Source organism: Danio rerio, chromosome 22, assembly GCF_052040795.2.
Source record: "Danio rerio strain M-AB ecotype USA chromosome 22, GRCz13ab, whole genome shotgun sequence".
Taxonomy (NCBI): domain Eukaryota; kingdom Metazoa; phylum Chordata; class Actinopteri; order Cypriniformes; family Danionidae; genus Danio; species Danio rerio.
Window position 1 is genome coordinate 18,318,145 of NC_141042.1, and position 22,690 is coordinate 18,340,834.

At 38.2% G+C, this 22,690-nt stretch overlaps 2 protein-coding genes and 1 long non-coding RNA gene across 4 annotated transcripts in view; 2 read left to right on the plus strand and 1 right to left on the minus strand.

The window, feature by feature from the left end:
* Window positions 1–6,923, plus strand: part of tm6sf2b (transmembrane 6 superfamily member 2b) — a 35,051-nt gene extending 28,128 nt beyond the window's left edge. Inside the window, 1 exon segment of the mRNA NM_001080661.1 lies at window positions 6,671–6,923. Coding sequence (NP_001074130.1) covers window positions 6,671–6,880 — 210 coding nt within the window. The 3' untranslated portion in view covers window positions 6,881–6,923.
* On the minus strand, window positions 1,452–9,668 carry LOC147831548 (uncharacterized). The gene is made up of 4 exons (XR_015521880.1): window positions 9,021–9,668; window positions 6,121–8,904; window positions 5,678–5,889; window positions 1,452–2,698 (listed from the first exon to the last, which is right to left on the minus strand). It is a non-coding gene; the product is annotated as an uncharacterized LOC147831548 (long non-coding RNA).
* Window positions 9,490–18,605, plus strand: hapln4 (hyaluronan and proteoglycan link protein 4). 2 transcript variants are annotated; one of them, XM_087302920.1, is made up of 5 exons: window positions 9,490–10,324; window positions 13,322–13,430; window positions 15,936–16,298; window positions 16,387–16,689; window positions 17,558–18,605. In XM_087302920.1, exons 1-5 carry the CDS (start codon window positions 10,196–10,198, stop codon window positions 17,911–17,913), a joined length of 1,260 nt encoding a protein of 419 aa, XP_087159046.1. In that variant the 5' UTR covers window positions 9,490–10,195; the 3' UTR covers window positions 17,914–18,605. The 2 variants fall into 2 exon arrangements, with proteins under 2 accessions (XP_087159046.1, NP_001038372.1); NM_001044907.1 differs by lacking the exons at window positions 9,490–10,324; window positions 13,322–13,430 and adding an exon at window positions 15,619–15,839.
* The last annotated feature ends 4,085 nt before the right edge of the window (window positions 18,606–22,690 follow it).

Genomic DNA, 22,690 nt, shown 5'->3' on the forward strand with positions numbered 1-22,690 from the left:
GGTTAAAAAAATCCAAGTATTGAAATATCCTTTAAAGTTGAGCAAATCAAGCTATTGGCAATGCATATAAATAATCTAAATCACCACCACCTGCCATGTGATTGGCTAAATAAAAAAGAAACCGTTAGACAGGCGTACCTAATAAAGTGACCTGTGAGTGTTCTTCTGGCTATTGACGTAATTTTATTGCCTGATTTTTTTAAAGTTAACGAGTTAAATTGAAAAAAAAATCTAAATTATAATGTTTTATAAAAAAAGGGATTATTACAAATAATTTTCAGTTTTCGGCCATGCAAGTGAATTGTGAAATTTCTGTTTTGGCCAAGGTTTTTTTCATTTGGGTGCATCCTGAAATATTACAGTTATTTATCGTTATTAGAGTGTGAAAGGGGCTATTCTAAATCTCTAGTTGCTTCAGGGAGTAAAGTGAAACAGTGGCTGCTGGAGTGGTGCTGTGAGTGGAAACGTACAGATTGAGTGTCTGGAATATATAATAACTTCCCTTTCCTATGTCACTATGAGAGCAAAATTTTAAGTTTTCCACATGCTAGCAGAGAAAGACTTATTTAAACAAAGTTGAATGATTGTCCTTTTTGATTGTTTCTGGATTGGTAAATACACAGGGTGACATGATTATAGCACTTAAACACAAAATTGTTCAGATTTTCCTGATATATGCCCTTTAAAGGTTAAACGTACTTTTCCTCCAAACGTTACAGACTTAATTTGCATCTACTGTATTTGCTGACGTTATAGAAAGAGACCATCAAACAGTGGCACGATCAAAGCCCTGGTCTGAACAGACTCATCCAGCACTCCTTTAACTCCCAGTATGAAGTCAGAGCAGTCAGCATTCGTAATCAAAGACCTCCAGTAGAAAAGGGCTTCACTGGTGTTTCTCTAGGAGTTGCACTGTAGATCTCCAGCTCTACATACTAATGAAGGCCTCCTCAAAGCTGAGAGTGTGTCATTGCGCTCTATTCATCTCTACGTACCCATGGGCAGAGGCCTCTAAAAATACACTTCGACGTCCCGGATAAGTTTTTATTGTGCCCCCCTCCCCTCATTAAACTTCACCATATTAAACTGGATTCTTGCATTTCTTGAATGAGATATGAGAGACGTCAGGCTCTCCAGAATCTGCGGACACAATGATAGGATATATTGGATTTGCTAAAAAGCTGCTCTGGTGATTTAGCACTAAATTAATGGTTAATTAACTACACATTTAAAGGTGAGGTTCACCATACAAAAAAGTTGCACCATACAGTTGCTCATGGTCTACATCGAATGCACCAGGCGTACCTATAGAAAAGGTGTTGGGTTTGATTATTAATATATCTTAAAAATATTTAAATATGAAACCATAGGGGCTGGAGACCGAAGTCAATTATGGAAGTAATTTGCCCTGATTTAGTTATGATGCAGAAAATTTGATTAACCAAGAAGGAGTGCAATTTCTGTCCTTACATTTTATAATAATTGGCAGGTAATAAGAGAGTAGATATAGCATGAATTTTAAACTAAACTAAAGTGTTACTACAGGTTTTACTCTACCTCCAGCTGTAAACACTGCATACCGGATGCAGAAAACACTCACAGATAACCCATTCATTTCAATGGACTACGCAAATGGCGTTTTTTTTTCCGCTGCATCGACCAAACCGCAATAGTAGTGCTTTATGATCAAATTTCTAAATAGCTCAATATTCCGCTATATTCTATCTGCTTAAGCATGAACTGCATATGCTCTTACAGTATACTTGTTCCTAGCTATAGGACTACCAACCTAGTTAAAAAAAACTACAATAATCAACCATGAGGGCCAATTCTGTTTCTTATTTTAAACCATCATTTTAATGTAATAATTTAGGCGTTAATTACACTTGTAAATTTCAGTAATTATGCATTTCATTTTTTTATGGTTATGCCTGGCATCCACATTATACTCTGACATCTTTGATATCTTTTTTTTGGAGGCGGAACGTAGTGTACTTTAACTATCCACAATTGCACTCTGACTGCTCTCCTGGATACTTTTCTGTACAATAAAACCTTAGCATTCCTAAAACTTTGATTAGACAACATTGTTGCTTAGTTTTGTTGCAACAGACATACAGTAATTCAACAATTTAACATTAGCCAACTTTACTACTACAAAAACCCTGTTTTTACTGACAGATTCAATAACTTAACATTTCTTAAAACATCCACTGGCAAATTAGCAAAACCTTTATTAGTCAACTATGATTGCAACTTCCATTGTTATGGACATACTTTAAAAAATTACATTTCCCAAAACCAGAGTTAGTCAACTACAATCGCAAGTTCCATTGTTACCAACCTAGTTCAGCAATTTAGTCAAGTAGTTTCACCCTCATTAACAAACTGTGATTGCAAGTTTTTTTCATTTCCAACATAGTTAATTCCAAGATGTAAGAGCTCCTTGAGGATTTTAAAGTTTGTACACTAGGAAACATTTGCTGGAAAATTCTTTTAGGAGCTTAAAAAAAGCCTGGTTTATACTTCTGCGTTATAAGCTTTTATACTTATGCGTTCTGTTTGTGCTGCTCTGGCAATAACACTCTGGCAATAAAATGCTAGTAGGCAGAGCGGTTCAATTGCCGCATTTACACTGCACTGTTCAAGTGACTCAATTCCGATTCTCAATTTTGTTCTTCCAAAATGGCACAGTAACCTGGTGTGCTTAAATAATGACTACTACACACACAACAACCATAAACCCGACTTCACAGTAACCTGGTGTGCTTTAATAATGTGTACTACACCTACACCAACCATAAACCCGACTTCACAGTAACCTGGGGCCTCATGTATCAACGCTGCGTACGCACAAAAACTTTGCGTACGCCAGGTTTCACGCTCAGAATCGCTTACGTTTGGATTTACTAACAATGAACTGAACGTGGGAATGTGCGCAGGTTCACGGCAGCTTTCTGGCAGGCGTACGCACATTTTTTGTGCGTGTCTGTTTTATCTCCATTGGCGACTCCTAGAGGCAGTCGTGTTAAATTCTTCTCTACAAAGTGTCTGATCCTTGCAATGGCAGCTGTATGAGACGGGTTCATATAGTAGGTATGTAAGATTTCCATACCATACAGTTGACCAGCTAAACATTAAAGCACAATTTGCAGCAGTCGCCTGTTTTCCCAATGTAATCTGAGCTATCTACTGCACGCACATTGCTATAAAGACACTATCTGAAGATGAATTTGCATGCGTGAATCAGAAACATTTCCATTCAATAAATGTGCAAATAAAATATGATGCACAAACTTAATGATGATTCCTACTTGTCTTTCTCTTGATAAATAGTGGGCAAAATCTGATATGTAGCGGGGAAAAAAAGAAATAATTCATCAGACGCTGGATTCGAGCCGAGTTAATGCTCGAACATGTCAGTACATGATCACATGCTTCTTATGAGGTGCGCCACTGAGACTGTTAAGAGTACTGCAACATTTTTCAGTTATAAACCACACTATTTCTGTTTTAAATGCACTCAGTGCGATGTTCAGACCCAACTGTGTTAACCGTATCAGCTAAACTCTCCCACTCTATTTTTTTCTTTTGTTGTTAATTCCGGAGAACAAACTTGCAAATAACACCGCTTTTCTCCGGTCTACCTCCGAAAGGAGCACCTCCATTTCACATTCTGTTCAAAGTTTCTCTTCTTGCTTGCTTTTGCCTTTGCTTTTTCGTTGGGTTTTGCCATTAGCATAGTCATTAGCACATTCATACGGGGGAGGAGGCAGGGAGGGGTTTTGTGCTCGTGCATGTTGCGCTCAGTTTCACGTTCATTCAGATGTACAAAAGAATATGCGTGAGATTCGGCGTACGCAGTGTTTCATACATCTGAATTTTTTTCTGCGTACGCACATTTACAGCTTTGTGCGTACGCAATGTTTTAGTAAGATTTCCACATGTCTTCGTACATGAGGCCCCAGGTGTGCTTTAATAATGACTACTACACATACAACAACCATAAACCCGACTTCACAGTAACCTGGTGTGCTTTAATAATGTGTACTACACCTACACCAACCATAAACCCGACTTCACAGTAACCTGGTGTGCTTTAATAATGTCTACTACACCTAGACCCACCATAAACCCAACTTCACAGTAACCTGGTGTGCTTTAACAATGTCTACACCTACACCAACCATAAACCCGACTTCACAGTAACCTGGTGTGCTTTAATAATGTCTACTACACCTAGACCCACCATAAACCCAACTTCACAGTAACTTGGTGTGCTTTAATAATGTCTACTACACCTAGACCAACCATAAACCCAACTTCACAGTAACCTGGTGTGCTTTAATAATGTCTACACCTACACCAACCATAAACCCGACTTCACAGTAACCTGGTGTGCTTTAATAATGTCTACTACACCTAGACCCACCATAAACCCAACTTCACAGTAACTTGGTGTGCTTTAATAATGTCTACTACACCTAGACCCACCATAAACCCAACTTCACAGTAACCTGGTCTGCTTTAATAATGTCTACACCTACACCAACCATAAACCCGACTTCACAGTAACCTGGTGTGCTTTAATAATGTCTACTACACCTAGACCCACCATAAACCCAACTTCACAGTAACTTGGTGTGCTTTAATAATGTCTACTACACCTAGACCAACCATAAACCCAACTTCACAGTAACCTGGTGTGCTTTAATAATGTCTACACCTACACCAACCATAAACCCGACTTCACAGTAACCTGGTGTGCTTTAATAATGTCTACTACACCTAGACCCACCATAAACCCAACTTCACAGTAACTTGGTGTGCTTTAATAATGTCTACTACACCTAGACCCACCATAAACCCAACTTCACAGTAACCTGGTCTGCTTTAATAATGTCTACACCTACACCAACCATAAACCCGACTTCACAGTAACCTGGTGTGCTTTAATAATGTCTACTACACCTAGACCCACCATAAACCCAACTTCACAGTAACTTGGTGTGCTTTAATAATGTCTACTACACCTAGACCAACCATAAACCCAACTTCACAGTAACCTGGTGTGCTTTAATAATGTCTACTACACCTAGACCAACCATAAACCCGACTTCACAGTAACCTGGTGTGCTTTAATAATGTCTACACCTACACCAACCATAAACCTGACTTCACAGTAACCTGGTGTGCTTTAATAATGTCTACTACACCTAGACCCACCATAAACCCAACTTCACAGTAACTTGGTGTGCTTTAATAATGTCTACTACACCTAGACCCACCATAAACCCAACTTCACAGTAACCTGGTCTGCTTTAATAATGTCTACACCTACACCAACCATAAACCCGACTTCACAGTAACCTGGTGTGCTTTAATAATGTCTACTACACCTAGACCCACCATAAACCCAACTTCACAGTAACTTGGTGTGCTTTAATAATGTCTACTACACCTAGACCAACCATAAACCCAACTTCACAGTAACCTGGTGTGCTTTAATAATGTCTACACCTACACCAACCATAAACCCGACTTCACAGTAACCTGGTGTGCTTTAATAATGTCTACTACACCTAGACCCACCATAAACCCAACTTCACAGTAACTTGGTGTGCTTTAATAATGTCTACTACACCTAGACCCACCATAAACCCAACTTCACAGTAACCTGGTCTGCTTTAATAATGTCTACACCTACACCAACCATAAACCCGACTTCACAGTAACCTGGTGTGCTTTAATAATGTCTACTACACCTAGACCCACCATAAACCCAACTTCACAGTAACTTGGTGTGCTTTAATAATGTCTACTACACCTAGACCAACCATAAACCCAACTTCACAGTAACCTGGTGTGCTTTAATAATGTCTACTACACCTAGACCAACCATAAACCCGACTTCACAGTAACCTGGTGTGCTTTAATAATGTCTACACCTACACCAACCATAAACCTGACTTCACAGTAACCTGGTGTGCTTTAATAATGTCTACACCTACACCAACCCTAAACCCAACTTCACAGTAACCTGGTGTGTTTGATTAATGTCTCCAACCTCAACCCTAAACCCAACCTCACAGTAACCTGGTAAGTTGTATTAATGTCTACATTAACCCCAACCCTAAACCCAACTTCACAGTAACCTGGTGGGCTTTAATAATGTCTACTACACCTACACCAACCCTAAACCCAACTTCACAGTTACCTGGTGTGTTTGATAAATGTCTACCAACCCTACACCAATCCCAAACCCAGTCTGCTTATAGTGTAATCCCTTCCACATGGAGGTCTCCGTGCTGCAGCAATACTTACTCTGTGTTTTGGGTTTTTGCCAGAAGCTACTGTAGAAGTATCTCAAACTCATTTAAGGAACAAAGAGGCAGGAACGGGTAAATGTTTAACAAGTTAAATGATGTAGTAATCACCAATTAAAAGTACCCATCCGAAGCTCCTCCACAGGTCTCGAGACTTGGCAAACACTCCCACGAGTAGCCGTACACTACTCCCATAACTCTCTTCCCATCCCACACTCGTCATCGCCTACCATGTGCTCTTTCCATTCTTTTGGAATCTTCATTTTGAAGAGTATAAAGAAGTCTGATAGTCACATTATTTAAAAAGAAACTCTAACCTCATCTTGTTTTTCTGTCCACCACAGTGCCAGTGGTCTCATATCGGAGCGTCCCTTCACCCGCGCACTGCAGAGGTGTACAGGATTCCCTCCACAGCCTTGCTGCCCGTCCTGCTCCTCAACCTGCTGTATGCAGTCGGGCCTGTGCTTCTTGCCCTGCGTTGCAAACGAGAGCCGGACTACTTCCTTCCCATCCTACCTATGGGCCAAACCAACAATGAGAAGAAATTAAGTTAAACTGACTACAAATAATCAAACTTAAAGAGATGGTTCACACAAATAATACGGTTCTGTCTTTATTTCCTGACACTGCGTGAATTGTTCCTTTAGTAAAGTACATTTCAAAACAGATTTATTGTTTAATAGGCACAACAGTGCTTGAGAATTACATCCAGCGGGGGCCTGTTAATTTAGTAATCACATAGTCTACAGGACCTCTCCTTGATTGTGCCAGTTGCCAGAGCTACGGTTGCTGCTGAACAACTCATGAGGATAAATATCTCTAAATTGCATTTATCTGAGACCATTGATGAAACTGAATGGCAATTCATAATTACATTTACGTTTTGGAAAATTATGGTTAGTTTATATGAATTTGTTTAATTTCCCACCTGGCATTTTGAGGTGAAAACAACATCACATTGACTTTGACTGTCAAAAAACTTGTCACAATGCAAATTGATTTGATGTCAAAACATTGACGTCAATTTGACATCCACAAGCTGATTCCCAATTGACCACCAAAATAATTAACAAATACTGAAAATGTAGCCCCATATACATTTCTGGAGATCGCGAAAAATGTAGTACATATGGGTGCATTTCATCTTTAAAACAAACTCTACGTGGCGGTATCATGCTGTTCCTTTCATGCTTACCAGCTGACTGCTTACGACATAGATGGCTTTTCCATTGTTTCCAGTTCGTCTGGTAGCTCGCCATGTACATCGGTGGACTTGAGATGCAGAAAGGAGTTGTCCACGATGACAGGGTTCGAGTCCGGTGAAGAATGATTCCAGAAAGCGGGTAAGACAAAAACAGAAGCCAAAAACTAAAATAAACAAGTAAATAACAGGTTGACAATGTGCTTAAATCTAAAAATGTGTCAAAAATTAGGGGGCTTTTCTTTTTCTAAATTTCTTTTTAAAACACTGCGGTTGGGTTTAGGGAAGGGTTGGAGAGGTCAGTCTGTGATTTTTAAAACACTATTGGTTGGGTTTATGAAAGGGGGAGGGTGTAGAGATCGGTCGATTGGTCAATCAGTAAGTTAGTCAGTTGACAGCACCCTCTGGTGGATTTATGTGAGAACAGCAGGCTTGAATGGCACTTGCAAGAGAAATTTAAGATCTGAAAAAGCAAACACAATGGCTTCTGGTGGGATTCGCAAAAACAAAAACTGCAAAAAAAAAACGTAGCTCCTGGGACGTATTTTGCTGTCTCCAGAATGGGCCTGGGTTAAAAATAATCACACAAAAAGTTTAATAATATATGAAAACTCCAAATGACAAATTAACACTGAATTTTGTATCCGTACAATGCATGTAAATGTAAAAACGACATCAAAATTAATGGCATCTAACATTGCGTTTACAAAACAGTCAATTGGCATCAAATTGATTAGCAATTTTAGCACATTTTTGATGTTGTTTCGACATCAAGATGTTTACTGCGTTCATATTTCTGTTGAGTTATGGGCAGGTCTTATTCATGTTTTCTATTTTACACTTAGTTCAAATTCATAAAAGCTAGCCACTTTATTCACCAAAATGTCAAATAACTTTATTTTACAGGTAGATCCTGTTGCGCTGCACAGATTTTTTCTCTCTCTCAGTGTACTTTCCAAGTTCTTTCACGAATGTCATAAAATTTTTAATGTAATAAATGTCAGAGCCATCTCGTGAAAAACTGGCTGGTCTCATAGCTAATAAATAATTATCCTAGCTCTTTATCTGAATAAGTCAGCAGGGTTGAGTTCTACAACTACTAACCTTAAAAGCAATCCTTGCTCAGCAGCTTTTTCATGCTGATGAGGAGCACGCAGGAATTTCTGCTAGCACATACAAACAGCGCTGCATGTGACATTAAATCAGTTAAATTAGCACACAAGTCTGTCAAGCTATACAAGTAACCCTAGCATAGCAGAAAGCTTCATATCAACTGATACAGCGGAGATAACAATGATTAATATAGAGATATCACTTTACAATAACAATATTTTAATAAAAATGTAATAGTTTCTGTGTGGAGTTTGCATGTTCTCCCTGTGTCCGCATGGGTTTCCTCCTGGTGCTCCGGTTTCCCCCACAGTCCAAAAATATGCGCTATAGGTAAATTGAATGAACTAAATTGTCCATACTGTATGTGTGATTTGTGGGACAATGAGCAGGGTTGATTTCCAAAAATCTAATTCATTGTATTAAAGTAGTAGAATTAACCTACCAAAGAAAAATAATTAATAGTTAAATAGAAAAGCAAATAAAAGCTATCAGCCTTTCGATTTTTTGTGACCCTTCAGGTGATTACGTTATATTAAAGAGACAGCAATACCGTCAACTGCAGCACATTGATTTTATGGCTCCAGGTTATACTTTTGGTGACACCTTTTTTGATGGTCCTATTGAGTATTGATAGACAGTCTGCTTAATATTTGTTGATACTGCTTCTTCAACAGACTTTTAACTGACTATAAGATACTTTGCAAGTACATTTGTCATTTCAACTTACATTAACCCTAACCCCAACCTTCTGTTACAGTCTACTTAATCTAATGAGTATTAGTTGTAACTTAAATTCAACAAACGGACCATCAAAATAAAGTGTGACCAAACTTTCTTACACCTTTACGGCACTCACGTACATTAAAAATAAATTATGTAAATAATAATTATAATAATAAATTCAGGCCACAACTTAGTCTTTGAGTGGCATTCTTCAAAATGAAACGACGATAGACTTGGGCCTATTGATATGTATGAGCAACGCGGTATGTGTGCACCATCATGTGCAATGTTTATATTTATAACCACCTCAGAGGATATTGGGGGTCACGAGTCACTGGCATTGTTATGGGGGTCGTAAATAGAAAAGTTTGGGAACCTCTGGCATATAGCAAATGTCCGAATAGATTAGATATTACTTGTCACGAGATTATGAGGTTAATAAAATGTAAAAACAAAACTAACAATAATAATAATAAATAAATAAATAAATAAATAAACATGGTTACTGTAGTTAAACAATGCAATAACCACGATATATCTGTAGTAAAACCAATTAGGCTACATAAATTGATTAAACACATGGTAATAAACGTTAGGCTAATTAATGAGCTAAAAACGTTAACAATAAACCATGTTTAGTTTTCGTATATATTAACTAAAGTAAATGATCAAACAAGCATTTACACAAACAATAACAAAAGAAGCACTACAAACATAACTTTTCTATAAAACGTCGACCACATGGCATTACTGTACGAGCTTGAGTTTTTCTTCAGTCGTGAGTGAAAGAGAGTCTGCTGATACAGTCGGTCAGCAGCGCTAGTGTGATGAGATGCGACGGTGGACATCTGCAGTGAAACGGGACAGTCAGAAGCGGGACAGCTGCACTACAGCACGCCTCAGCCTCTCCAGCAATAACTTTATACCATCTCAACACCAAACGCGTCATTGCATGATGATGGTGAGTTCGGACTGCATGTGTGTGTGTGGCTTTTACTGCTGTAACCTTGATAGTGCGCAGTGCAATGCAGTAGAGGATGCTGAAAGATGCTGCTGCAGCTGATGGCGAATTCAGCTGTGTCGTATGTTTATGCTGCTGTCACAGCTGCTAGTAATAGTAATGTGTGTGTATGTGGATCATGTTACACAACTGAATACGTTTAAGGCCTGTATTTGAAATACTTCGTTTGTTATACAAGCATTTTTTAAACAATCTTTATATACCTGATTCAAAATGCAAGCTGGCCCACATTAAGAAAAAGATAGTAAATATAAAGTGAATTATATTTGTGTATATTATATAGCCCAGTGTTTATACTTTGTTAGTAATAACCAGGGTGCGAATTGTAGGGGGGGTTTGACTCCCCTAATTAAGGATTGATCCCCCCTAAAGGATGTCAAAACAAGATGTATAGGTCCCTTTAAATCTGAGAAAAAGTTCTCTCTGATCTGTATTTTAATCTATCTATCTATCTATCTATCTATCTATCTATCTATCTATCTATCTATCTATCTATCTATCTATCTATCTATCTATATATATATATATATATATATATATATATATATATATATATATATATATATATATATTATTTTAATCTATTTGACCACCCCTATAAATGATCATACCATTGTGAATACATAATCGCACCAATCGGTCTGGTGGATAAAAGTTATTCAACTAGGAAACACTAAATAGCCAATGCCACAAAACACTGAAAACGTAAATATATTTTATTTTTATTAATAAATCAGATGTCATAAAAATAAATACATTCACCGAAAATTCACTGAAGCATGTATTATACAAACTAATATTACTGAAAAAGTTACTGCCAGATGTATTTAAGTACTTATAAATAAAATGGTTCAAAAACACTATAGTATAGTATTTTTTTTGGTATTTAGTCTACATCATTTCCTGACTACATCAAGTCAAAATCCTGTTATTGATAAATATCTGTATGTCCTTAAAGACGAGAGTCTTTAAAAACTGATCTGATTTACATTTAGAGCTGTGGTGATTTATAAATAAAAGTCTAATTGCGGTCATTTAATCTAATGAATTCCTTTAATAGCCACACGATGGAGGAATAAACCAAAATACAGCGGCACTGTTGAAAACGCACATGCTATTTAACTTTCACTTTCAAATTCGCTAAAGTCTAATTCTTATATTTGTTTTAAAAACTGCAAACAAGTCGTGTGTTATGTGTAGACTGGCCAGTTTGTTGCGATTGGTTTAAATGTACAAAATGAAAAAAAAGGTAGATTACTTTTATTTCATTTACTTTTAAACTGACAAATTACTAATAATCTTAATAATTTGTGACAAGTCTTTAATAATAAAAAAGCTTGAAGCCTCCAAATATTGAAATTAAAGTTATATGCACATACATGTTCAAATACATAAACTATAGCTTATGTATACAGTACATGTTGATATTTGGTAATGCCGGCAGTTAGCTCTCTGCAACTCTCACATGATCGCCCACTGAAGCTAAGCAAAGCTGCGCCTGGTCACTACGTGGATGGGACACCACATGGGAAAGCTAGGTTGCCGCCGGAAGTGTTGTTAGTGAGACTAGCAGAGGGCGCCCAACCTGTGGTTTGTGTGGATCCTAAGGCTCCAGTGTAGTGACGGGGACTCTATACTGCTCAGTGAGTGCCGTCTTTCGGATGAGATGTTAAACCAAGGTCCTGAGTCTCTGTGGTCATTAAAAATCTGAGGATGTCACTTGAAAAAGAGTAGGAGTTTAACCCCGGCATCCTGGCCAAATCTGGCCTCTGTCCATCATGACCTCCTAACCATCCCCATATGATAATTGGCTTCATCACTCTGTCTCCTCTCCACCAATCAGCTGATGTGTGGTGTGCGTTCTGGCACAATATAACTGCCGTCGCATCATCTAGGTGGATGCTGCACACAGGTGGTGGATAAGGAGGTTACCTCATTCTTTAAAGCTCTTTGAGTGTCCAGAAAAGCTCTATATAAATGTAGGGAATTATTATTATTATTATTATATTAGATTTCAGTATGGGCTTAAGTGAGACAATCGTTAAAAAAAGTATCAAAACATACAAATAATTGCATAATCACACTTATTTCAATTAATAATCAGTCATATTTTATAATCGTTACAGCCAAGTTACATTTTGCCAAAAAATAATATCAAACCCAAACAAAAATTAAAATACTTAAATTAACAATGTTTAAATGGTATCTATCTATCTATCTATCTATCTATCTATCTATCTATCTATCTATCTATCTATCTATCTATCTATCTATCTATCTATCTATCTATCTATCTATCTATCTATCTATCTATCTATCTATCTATCTATCTAAGGGCCAAGGCTAAAAAGTATCTTACCACATTATCATGTTAAAAGACAGTAATGTGTCAACAATGTGAAAAAACCTACAAGCAATTTACCAAAATCTGCAAAACATTAAAAAAAAAAAATGGTTAGGATTGTGTTACAGCGTGATAGCAGAATAACTAAACATGCTTACAACATGGTAAACTACAATGTCTGTATGTCTGTACAACCTTAAATTTTAACATTGCAAGCTTTTAAAACCACCCCTACTTCTAACTATTTCTTACATGTTCTCAGGCTTTTTTTTCAAGCCAAGATCAAAGTTAAGATTAAAAATGTATCTAGTTAGAACGGCAACTAGTTTAGATTCAGATTTGGACTACATTAGAAAGGTCACTATGAATCAATGGTCCCAAACTCAAAAATGGTCCCAAACTCCTGACGGGCTTAATAGTCTGTAGTAGTCATGAACACTTTAATTAGTTGGATCAGCTGTGTTTGATTAGGGTTGGAGCAAAACTGTGCCGAGCTGCGGCCCTCCAGGAATCCAGTTTGAGACCCATGCTGTACACAATCTTAAAGATTTGAACTCATTTATGCACAATATAAACATTTTGTTTTTTTCAAGATCTTGTTCCTGGAAATCCTTACCTGCACACTGCTGCTCCTTTGTCCCTTTGTGACCTCCTACCCAGCTGACTTGGAAAAAGGACGGAGGAGAGTGGTTCACGTCATGGGTAAGAACTTCTGTGCCACTTTATGTAACAAAGTAAACAATACAAAACCAATGCACAGCACAAGGTTACTGTATACTTACTGACACCCGCCTACTTGCATTCTGCTGCTCCTGATATATATATATATATATATATATATATATATATATATATATATATATATATATATATATATATATATATATATATCAACAACTAAGTAGAATTATTGTGTACATGCATTGATATGCAGAGCACTTTGTGTATATTTTGACCTAAAGACCGCTCCACCCACAAGAGTCATCATCTGTGAATACTCTCACTTCCCAAGGTCAGTAGTTGACCACAAGAGGCATTAAAAGAAAATCTCTTACAAGCATCAAGTGTAGTGGCTGCTTCAGCCTCAAGGAGGGTAAACACATGCAACATCTGACACTTGTTGCATATTTATATACAGCTAATTCAGGTAAACATACTGTCTAATAAAATTCAGGTTCACTAGGTCTCTCCCTTTCATTTGCTATTCCGTTTTTATATAAGCAAGGAAAAAATGTCTTTAATTGCCGCTAGCTGTTGCACTAGCTGTCCTCTCACAGCATGGCCCCAGCATTTACTTGGCAGCTGCAAATTACTTTCAGAAAAGTGTGTGGTCACGGTGACATTGCTTTCACTTTAGACCCCTTTTCATCAAATGAAATACCTGTTCTTTAGCTGTCCCTGGTTGAATTAATGATTGGACGTGATTGGCAACCCTTCTTTTAAAAGAAAAGGTGTTTTGGTAACAAACATTTCAGAGTTGCCGGGTATCACGCTGACAGTTTAAACGAGCAGATGTCAAGGCTGATTACAGCTCTCCAGATCTGTCCGGAAGATCTTGGATAGCTATTGAAGAAAGGTGTTGTTTGACAGCTATGGTTCACACTCTTTAGACTCGGCGGCTCGAAGAGGACACTCATCACTTTCCAATCCAGCTATGCTTCAAGTGTGTTTGAACAGCCGTCAGACAAAAGCAAGGGATTCTTTGGGAAATAAAAGATAAGGTTAAGGATGAAAGCTGTTTTAGTGTTTTTTTAATGCGAAAGTAAATCAATTGTTTCAGATGCTCCTGTTACTCAGTAGAGGTGCTCAACAGGTGGGCTGAAACTAAATCACAACGTAATTTACTGGTTTAATGTTCATCCACGGTGAAGGTTTTTAGACTGGCATGACATGTCAGTTGAATTCAATCAATATGAAGAAACACACTATAAAAACAAAGAAAGAAAAAATATTTAGCTATCCCACACCAATGTGCTTTTTTACCCAAACCTTAGTGTTTGCCAATGTAAACCCTTAAAAATGAACAATTTAAAGATCATTTCAAGAGTTTACACTTAGCTCATGATTGATTATGAAGCGTGTTTGGCATGCTGTCCCGGGAAAGAGCCCTGAGCTCATAACATCCTCGAGCTTATGGCTCCCTCCCGTTGCAGGATGAGACGGGAGTTTTCCCTGCTGTAGTAGCTAATGAACAGATAGGCATTGCTCTTAAGATATAACAAGGAGCTCGTCTATGGTGCCGATTTGAATTAGTCAAATAACTTAAGTTGCATGTTTTTGGATGGTGGGAGGAAACTGGGGGGCCCGAGGGAAACCCACATGAGCACGTGGATAGCATGTAAACTCCAACAGAAACGTTGGCTGCTTGGTAAGGACTAGAACCAGTGATGTTCTTTCTGTGAGGCAACAGTGCTAACCACCGGGCCACCGTGCCACCCATCTAGGAAAGTCGGAGGAGTAGGCGTGGAAGGGGGGATTCTTCAAAAAGAAGATGGCTGTGATATATACCTAAGGGTATTTATAGGGACTAAGGAATCGTCTGATTGGTGAATCATGAATTGGCTAATTCATGACCAGCTGTGTTCAATCATAAGCACATGATCCTCTCGAAATAGTTTCCAAATAAACTTCACTTAAAATCTTTTAATTCATAGCAAGCCACAGATAATCCTGCTTATTCCTTTATCGTTTGCCAGGTTATTGACTAATTAACACTAGTTTTGATTAACACAATGTTTGACCTAATTTTCATCAATAATGACATATTAGATCTTCTAGTACAGGTGTGTCACACAAGCCTAAAGACTCAATTAGGTTGATCAGGTGTGTTTAATTAGGGTAAAGCCAAACACCTGTGTCCACTTTGAGTCAGTCACAGGCAGCCAGATTTAGGCCCTGTCCACACGAACACAGGTGTTTACAAAACCTCACTTTTTTTTTGCAGTTTTTCCACACTAAAACAGTGTCCAGTGAATGAAACAGAAACTTTCATTAAACTCCAGCCAGGGTGATGATTTTCTAAAACATGTCGGCATCCCCGAGGTTGCACAGATGATTGAAGGCTACGTCAACTGTCACTGAGTTACTGTTCACTACTGATGTTTAATGGAAGTGCGTTTATTTTAAACCATGATCCAAACCTTCTGGAAATACTTGTGCATTAAATTAGTTTATTGTATAAATGAAACCTCCTTCTTCTTTTCCTAGAGGACGATACTGGGGCAGTTATAGTCCAGACTGCTCCAGGTAAGGTGGTCACTCATCGTGGTGGAACCATCACCCTTCCCTGCCGATACCACCATGAACCAGAGGACATTGATCCTAACCGCATTCGCATCAAATGGACGAAGGTTTCTGATGCTTTCCAGTTTGAAGATGTATTTGTGGCACTGGGTCGACAACAGAAGGCATTTGGGTCTTACCAAGAGCGAGTGTCTCTAGAGCAAGCAGGACCTGGAGATGCTTCGGTTATAATTCACAACATCACCTTGGAAGACTACGGTCGATATGAATGCGAGGTCACTAATGACATGGAGGATGACACAGGATTTGTCAATCTGGACCTTGAAGGTCAGGGAGCTGGCTTGATTGTAGTATCTAAGACTGAATCAAATATATTATTTATACTGAACTAACTTCTCTGATCTACCTTTCAAAGGTGTTGTGTTCCCATACTACCCTCCATCGGGACGATACAAGCTGAACTACCATCAGGCTGAGGAAGTGTGTCGAGAACAAGATGCAATCCTGGCCTCCCATCCACAACTACACAAGGCTTGGCTTGAGGGTTTAGATTGGTGCAATGCTGGCTGGTTAGAGGACGGCTCAGTCCAGTATCCCATCTCCCACCCCAGAGACCAGTGTGGCCGCAAAGACAGCCCTCCAGGTGTCCGCAACTATGGCTACAGGCACAAAGACGACGAACGCTATGATGCTTTTTGCTTTACCTCCAACCTCAACGGTGAGTGTTTGTCTTTTCCAGCCTGAGGCTGTTGGACTACATTCCTGTTGAGAAGGTCTTTCTTTCAAAGACTTATTTTTGATACTTGTCCAACAAATGTTTCCAGAGCCACAAATGAAGGAGTCTTAACTTAGCAATACATCAGTTCCTGTAAGAATTGGTCAAATCAAATCCAGTCTCAGAGAAACTATGACTTAGTACAGCTTCTGGGGTGCAGACTCACTTTGTGACGATGTAGGAATAATAGGCCTTTGTACAGTTGAAAGTTGAATTGATTTTATCTTCAGGAAGAAATCTATTTTTTGGCCCAAATTCAGACCATTTGTCAGTAAGTGCTGTATGATCCAGTGGGTACACAAGACTTGCCCAGTTCTTCAGACCCACTTGCAGTCAAGTCACTGAGAGCCAAAAGGCTTTTCTTTTCAGCCCCAAGTGGGCTATTAGAGAGGACAGTTTGTCCTGAAATCTTTATAGCTAGGGCAATTTTCAATAATACCCCTACACTGACCAGCTGCTGGAAATTTACAGAATGGCCCAGTGGGAAATATGAGACGATGTGCCACCCTAACAGTCAGCAGTCACATAAACAAACAGAAAATCAATGAATGACTTCTAAAAAAAAAAAACAGGTGGCAGTCTGAAAGATTTCTTTCCTTTTTTTCCGCTTTTCACCTCACTCAGCCAGGCCTGAACAAAAACACATTTATAGTTCATCATGAACAAGGCAGGCTATGAAATCACAATCCAGATTTAGAGATTTTATGCAGTGAAATGTCTTCCTTTAATAAGGATTTCACAAACAGACTGCAGTGTTCAGAAATTTGTGGTGAGCTAATCTTTTCACAGTTTTGTTGTGTTTCCTTTGCAGGACGTGTTTACTTTCTCAAGCGTTTTAAGAAGGTTAACTACCTTGAGGCGGTAAAGGCATGCCAACGTGATGGCGCATTCATAGCCAAAGTTGGACAACTGTACGCTGCTTGGAAGATCCAACTCTTGGACCGTTGTGAGGCAGGGTGGGTAGAAGATGGTAGCATCCGTTACCCCATTGTCAATCCTCGAGCCCGCTGTGGAGGCCCAGATCCTGGTGTCCGAAACCTGGGTTTTCCTGATAAGAAGTTCCGCCTCTACGGAGTCTACTGCTTCCGCAAAAACACCGACATCCAGTCAACACAGACACCAACTGAAACCACATCCAAAATGGCTAACAGCACCAGAAGTATCTGAAAGTTCAAAAACTAGTTATTAGCTTTACTAGCATTTGAAAAACAAGGCTTTTTTGCACACATGCTAGGCTATTAAGCTAGCGCTCAACTCGGGGCATAATTGAGCTTCTATAATTTCACTTACTTGATTGAAATGTTTAAATTTCTCTAAATTGAGAAACCCTTGAAGCATATTTCCTCAGAGACAGTGCTAAGGAAGAATATGGCACAATGCATTAGCTTAACTGTTTCGCTGTACACCCTGCATGCTGAAAAAAACGAGAATTTTGCCGTGAGGTTTTCAATTTGGCTTATTTTTACTGTTTCACAGGGAAGACAAAAGCAACTTTAAATAGTGCTAAGAAAATATGAACGCAAATTTAGCCTCAACATGAGCGTAGCACATTAGCAATAGCCCTCACTCACTAGAAGATGAGAAACTGCTAGCATGAACTGGGCTTAGCTTTGCCAATTACTATGCACATAACTCTAGAAACACAATTTTTTGATACATTTGGATTGACCTGGCAAGCAATAACAAAAAGCATGCCTTTTCTTTGATGATCATTACAGTGATAAAGCTAAAATGTTGTGAATGACAGAATTACATAGGCTGCTTTACTACCTCTTAGCGGTTGACAATTGCACTGTCTGTTCAGTATTGCACAATAAAGTCTATGATGATGCATTTTAGATTAAAGTTATTTACCTGTTTGTGTTTGCTTTTCAATTCGCTGAATGACTGTGGATCCAGCTTACAGCACTGCTTGTAAAAACAAATCTTGACCTCTGACACAAAAAAAGGGAAGGAGAATCTGATGTCGCCGGTAACCATGACGATGGCTGAATATGGCTCTAGCAAATTGCACATTGCTATTTTGGTTTTTCTTGGCCACAAGCTTCTAGTGATGCCGCGCTTTGTGTCTACAGTCTACATAAACACTTGAGAAATGTTTGTTGCTTTGCCAGGATGACATAAGTGACCCTTACATTTCCATAGTAACAGCTATAATGAGGCCTCATGAATTTGAAAGAAAAGCAAGTCATTTGTTAAATGGCTGAAATTATGCCCTGTTTACTCTGATACACTTCATTATATGCCAGTCATTTCTGGTTTTATCTGACATGGTCTAGCAGGTTCGAATGCACAAGGTTAAACATTTAAACAGAAATACATGTAATTCCCAACAGTTTAGGAGCACTACTAAAGGTATATTTAAACTACAAGAACACATTAAAACACAGACATTTTAACGTGCGCAGACAATAATGCTGTCAAAATGATTGCTGTTCACAAAGATTTGGAAAAACATCTAAAAATACTGCATTATGTATGCCAAGCTAGCTTTAGTTGTCATTACTTTAACATGACTGTGGCTGTTTCTCAATACCAACTAAGCAAAGTTTGAACTTGTGTCCTTGGAAGTACAGACATGCAAAGTTTAGAGTTGGAAGAACGAACAGTAACACTTTATTTTGATGGTTCATTTGAGTATTAGTAAACTGTTTGCTTAAAATCAGTCGATACACTCTTTCAACAGACATTTAACAATAAGGAACTTTACGCAAGTACATGTCAACTTACACTAACCCTAACCAAACATTCTACTTATAATCTAAGGAGAAACAGACCATCAAAATAGTGTGACTGAATGAACTTCCAAAGACGTGAGGACACAAGTTTACTTCTTCAAATTAAAGGACAGTGTACTTTATAACATCACTTAACTCACCATGAATTTAGCGGTTTCACTTTACTTTAACAAATTAAATAACTTTTATAAAGCACAGCCTTATAATTAATATTATATTGATATTATGAATCAATATTTTTGATTTAAGAAAATGTAAACATAAATCCTTATAAATGTGAAGTAAAATTTGTTATTACACACCGTCTCGTGTCTTTGATTATGAGATTTAATAAACTACAATGGACATTATACAAGTATAAAGTACAAGACGTAAACAAGAAATAGGATATATGCAGAGTTAGTGTTTCCTTCCATACTGATAAACATCCGGTGAACGGTTTATGTGACTTTTTTAGATTTTATACGGCTCTTTTTACAGCATCAATGTTATAATGTAAATAAAATACAATCAGTTAAATAGACTTTGACATTCATTTAGTTGCTCAAGCGTAAAACAGGACAAAAAGCCATTTACATGTACGTGTCCATCAGGAATAGCAGGCTAGCGCAGAAGATCCATTTAATATACTAGGGTAAACTAAATGTTCATATTTTAAAGACAAGCCGGAGAAAAAGTAATTTAATTAAATTTTAATTTTAATTTTAAATTTAATTTTGTTCACCGAACAATTACAGTTCACCGAAAGCGCTTGACTCAGGTTACTGACAAATTAAAAGTCCTTCCGCATACTTCCGCATATACCCTATAAAGATAATGGTAAGCAATTTGGTAAACAAAGGTTAACAGTGTACAACACAGTAACATAAATAAAGCCAATTATGAAATGCAAGAAAATAACACTGCCACTAACAATAACACCTGAGAACAAATAATGGATTTAAAAGATCAAAACTGTCCGCTGGATATGCACAAGATGTATTAAACATCATGTTTTAACTATAATGTCGAGATGAGATCTAATGGTACATCCGAGATGGACTGGCTGTAGTAAAGCTGTTCTTAGTGGGGTATGTAATGACACAGCTCCCGCTGACAGTCTGGGGCTCAGAGTCCACATAAGCGGAAGCACATCATCAAAGACGTGCTATTTTTGTAAATAAACTGCTGATTCAATTCTAAAACAACTATATCTCGCCAGAAAAACTCTTAAATTTTTATTTTGTAACACAGCAGAGGAGTATTTTTAAAACCATGCAGGTTTTCTCGTCCGCCATTAGTTTCCGCTGGTTGGCCTGTAATGCATTCTGGGATACCTGCGCTTCGCAGGTTCGCACAAGTCACCTCTTGATGCATCTTTGACAAAAGAGGTGAAACAAGTACACATTCTGGAATTTTATCTGTACTTGGCAAGATGTGAACTTTGAATTGGAACAGTATTTCGGTGACGGTTGATAATGTTTCACAAGGACTCAAGAACGCAAGTACAGACAAGAAACAGGCTATGTCATGACAAACTTTTGTCACACTTTATTTTAACGGTTTGTTTGTTGAATTAAGTTACATTGCACCTATATGCCAACTAATTCTCATTAGATTATAGGTAGACTGTTAGGTTGGGGTTAGAGTTAGTGTAAGTTGACTTGTACTTGTAATGTTTCTTATAGTCAGTTAAATGTGTGTTCAAGAAGCAGTATCAACATATATTAAGCAGAAGGTCTACTAATACGCAAATGGCCCATCAAAATAAAGTGTAACCAAAACTTTTGTTTGTTTCAGTGTTATTCAAAAATGTTCCAAAAAATAAATAAATAAAAAAAAATAAAAATCACAACATTTAAAAACACATTAAACGTATTTCTTAAGAGGTAACCTCTGTTAGAAATATATTCCATCGCAAATGTTGTGCTACTCTTAAATCAGAAAGAGGGCATAAGAAGATAATTCAACATTTCTTTTGAGAAGGCTGCATTACCTTTCAATGGATCATTGGACACCATCCTGAACAAGTCAAAATTAATTGACCCTTAACAACTGAGCACATCCTCTTGGGCAAACAGAACTAAATCAGAACTCAAAAGGTGCCACATTTGTCCCATTTCTTGCCTGCTATCAGAGGGGAGGAAGCGAAAGTGAAAATTGAACACAGGAACATTATGTCCAAAGCAGGCATGAGGTGTCAAATAATTTGTGCATCAATACTGAAAGTGAAAATGCTGTGCAATGTGTAGGGCATAGCTGTAGAAAATGGCTGTCAGCATTCCCATCTTGACAGGTGCTAACAGCAACAAGCTAACCAACAAACCCCTTTGGTTAGGACAGTGGCAATCACATTTCTGACAAAAACGTAAAAATGTTGCTTGTGTAACTACTCTGGTTCTAGTCAACTGTTCCAAGTAGGATTCTAACTGGCATCACTGCCATTGGAGGCAAGTGGACTAACAAGCATGCTAAACTTCACACCCTCTAATGTCAATCACTAGTAAACCTTTTTATGACCTGGTCTACCCATTCAGTTCTACTAGCAATTCTCCATTGCACTCAGCCGCTAAACCTCACTCCCATCCAGGTCACGGCACCAACATAATCCCTCTGGTTCTAATGTAACCCACTCCAAACAAAATAAGAACTGATGTCACCGGAATGAGAGGTGAGCACACTAGCAAGACCACTAAAGTGTTATGAGGGCCTATATGTCAGGTTTATGCAACACTTACTAGCTGGCCTTCATTTTTACTCACCCCACAAACCTCACTCCCATCCGGGTCACGGTACCAACACAATACCTCTAGTTCTACTCAACCCACTCCAAACAAAATAAAAACAAGTGACTCTGGAATAAGAGGTGTCCACACTAACTACTAGACCTCTAAAGTGTTATGAGGACGGATATGTCAGTTTTACGTAGTGCTTTCTATCTGGCTTACATTACACTCAGCACACAAACCTCACTCCCATCTGGGTCATGGCACCAATTAAACCCCACTGGTTCTACTGAGGATCTCCAAACCTGTGTTATGAGGGCTTATATGTCAGGTTTACATAGCACTTACTAGCTGGCCTCCATTAAACTGACCCCACAAACCTCACCCTAATTCGGGTCACGGCACCAACATAGCCCCTCTGGTTCTAATGTAACCCACTCCAAGCAAAATAAGAACTGATGTCATCGGAATGGGAAGTAAGCACACTAACAAGACCTATAA